The sequence below is a fragment of the Haliaeetus leucocephalus genome, unplaced genomic scaffold (genome assembly GCF_000737465.1).
Source record: "Haliaeetus leucocephalus isolate CR32 unplaced genomic scaffold, Haliaeetus_leucocephalus-4.0 Scaffold657, whole genome shotgun sequence".
Taxonomy (NCBI): domain Eukaryota; kingdom Metazoa; phylum Chordata; class Aves; order Accipitriformes; family Accipitridae; genus Haliaeetus; species Haliaeetus leucocephalus.
Window position 1 is genome coordinate 6,359,169 of NW_010973093.1, and position 2,983 is coordinate 6,362,151.

The following is a 2,983-nucleotide window of genomic DNA, read 5'->3' on the forward strand; positions in this document are numbered from 1 at the left end:
AGGCATAAGGAGGGAAAATGTTTTATCTAATATTGAGGAACTGATTTTCAAGTAGCTCAAATTATACTCAAGGGTACTAAATGTTCTTGGCCTCCCTCTTATGGGAGAAAGCAGTATTGCTGGAGACTCTCTGCAGACAAACTGTCCTCTGTCCACAGAGAGGGGGTGTTTATAGGAAGTGCTCGTGATAGTTGGTAAAGCTTTAAAGTGAACAGCCTGGACCTCTTCTTTGCAGTAAGCACACCAAACACTAAAAATCCTTTATATTTCTGAAACACACTACAGCCCGATTGCCTTTGAATTAGAGCAGCAAAGAACGAGACAGATTCCAATACCACAGTTGGTAAACTGCTCCCCTCCTTCCCACCCTATCCTCACAAGAGACAGACGGGCCTTTTGCCCGCTCTTGCTCTTGCGTCACTGAACTTTGCTCACTTACAGGGTTGCCAAACCCTCCATGCCGTCCCTTTCAAGTGCCCAGGAGGAGCTGCTTTCTGCCAGCCCAGCAGCCCCTTCCCCTCACAGAAGTCCTGTTCCCCCCCAACAGGGCCCTGGATGTGCCTGTCTGTTTCTCTCCCTCTCTCCCAGTCTCCACCAGTTTCCCACAGCTGCTCTCCAGAAGCTGCAGTCTCCCCTCCAGACCTGCAGCCCAGCCCAGCATGTGATGTGGCAAACAGCAGCCCAGCCGTGGCACAGAAACCAGGTGGGCTGTGCAGGTTTGTGCAATAACCTGTGACTGGACAAATGAGAGTCATAAGAGTTCAACACAGCTGAATTTTTTTTTTGCAAGATCAGCTAATACAGTTGGAAAAAATGGACAGTAATTCATAATTTTGTTTCCCGCATGAAGAGGAGCTGGTGTGCCTGAAAGGCTTCTCCGTTTTTATTTTTCTATCATATAAATTACTCTAATGAAAGATACAGTCTCTTACATTCTTCTCGCTATTCTTAACACCACTGTTACTTTTTAATCTTTGACATTTCCATTTTCCAGCCAGAGATACCTCCTCTCCCTTAGAAAACACATTCAAAAGCCTATTGCTGACATAGAAACAAAGCATGAAAGTGATTCATTACTAGAGCATGTTACTAGGTTCATTACTAGAGCACTGCTCCTACCAAGGTGAGGGGAACGGACTAAAGATCTGGGGACAGAGGTTACACCATGAAGACAAACATCACTGAGTGCTCTGCGGTGAGGTCCTGCCTCCTTAAAAAACCCAACCAGGAGTATGATGTAGTTCATGGTGCCTTAGCGAGGGAGTGCAGCTCCATGGGGACCTACTGAGAAATTGCAGGGACATTTGGACTGTTGCTCTTGCTCATCCATGCATCAGGCTGGGTTTGGGAAGAGGAGAACAAAATGTGGAGTGTCGTTCCCCAGCTTTCTTTTAAGCATTTGTAGTCCCTTCCTGGAGTGCTTGTAAATAGGAAAGTTGTACTTAAGGGCACCTGTAGACAGTGGTTTAAATTTCCTGGGCTTTGGGATGGGAATGTGACTCAATTTAAATGTCGGGAGAGATTTAGTTGTAGTGAACATGGCCTGCTGTTCTGCCTGCAGCTGCCAGCAGTTGTTTAATGTACAGAATAACACAATTATTATGAACCATACAGCCTACTCAGTGGAGCTGTAACAATGGCAGCCATTTACAAAGATGGCTCTTACTTCTCTGTGACTTTCTCTGCAGTAATTTCATCTCTCATAACCTGCTCAAGGAAAGACTCAGTTAAAAATAACAGAAGATGAGCATTAATCCTCTCCACAAATGTGGACACATTCACATGTCCTCCACATAATGGTTCAGCAAGACCGAATTTTGTTGGGGGCTGAGAGGGCTGTATTACGCTGTTGCTGAAATCAGTGGGAGAAATTGTCTGACAGAGACTCAGGTTTGGTAGATGGATATGGTAGATATAACATTTCTAAAGGGCCCACTTTCAATTCATCACTAATCATCACTTTTGGTCATAAATGATCAGCAAATGATGAGGCAGTACTATGCTTCTGAGCAACACCTTTTTTGTTCGCCAGACAACACAGTTTTACTGTACAAGTTTGTTCATATGTATTCACGGAGACAAAGATCTAATTCTCTTTCAGGTACATGAATTATCATGGAAACATGGAAATGTTGCTACGAAGGCATGGCTGGAGGTCTCGAGTCCAACAGCCCAACTGAAGCAAGATTGTCACAACATCAGATCAGGTGAGCCATGGCTTTGTCTAGTTAAGACTTAGAAATCCCTAAGGTTAGAGATCACACAGCCTGTCTGGGTCACCTATAGCAGGCCGCACAACCCTCCTGATGAGGCTGTTTCCCTAATGTCTGGTCAAAACCTTCCAAGCCACCATTTGTGGCCACTGCCCTTTGCTATATCATCTGATGCCAAGAAGGAAAATATGTCTCTCATCTCTGGAGCTACCCCACAGGCAGTTACACATTATTACTGGATTTTGCTTCCTTTTTGCCCACTTCTGCTCAAAGGCCACATTCTCTGGACTCTTGACCATCCTGGCCGCCGTCTGCAGGACCCCAGTCCAGACCTTCCACATCCTTCCTCACCGCGGACCCTGGACAGGACCGAAAGTTGCAGATACACCAGCACCAGGTCAAAGAGGGACTAATAACTCCCTGCAATGCGCTGGTCACGCTTCTCTTCACGGAGCCCGGGACGTACTTGGACTTATTTGCCAGAGGAGCTCGCTGATGGATGACCCGTTTATGTGCAGACTGGCTCGTGTTCAGTGATAACAGCCGGTGAAAGACAGAACCCTGGCTTTCCTGTCATTACTGGAATACGCGTATTGCAACCAGCGCCGCGCAGTTCTGTATTTTGGCTCGATTTTGAAAGCAAGCATTTTTCAATCCTCTCTGAAAGAAACAGTAACTGGGAATACGCCACGCAGACCGCCCCGGCGCCCCCGCGGCGACCCTCTCTGCAGCGACACCCCGCCCCCGCCCCGGCGGCCCCGCCCTGCCCC

General features: G+C 47.1%; 1 protein-coding gene across 1 annotated transcript in view; it reads left to right on the top strand.

The window, feature by feature from the left end:
- Window positions 1-1,165: 1,165 nt before the first annotated feature.
- Window positions 1,166-2,983, top strand: part of TMEM220 (transmembrane protein 220) — a 7,256-nt gene continuing 5,438 nt past the window's right edge. Inside the window, exon 1 of the mRNA XM_010579503.1 lies at window positions 1,166-1,195. Within this exon, the coding sequence (XP_010577805.1) occupies window positions 1,166-1,195 (30 nt within the window). The remainder of the gene's footprint in view (window positions 1,196-2,983) is intronic.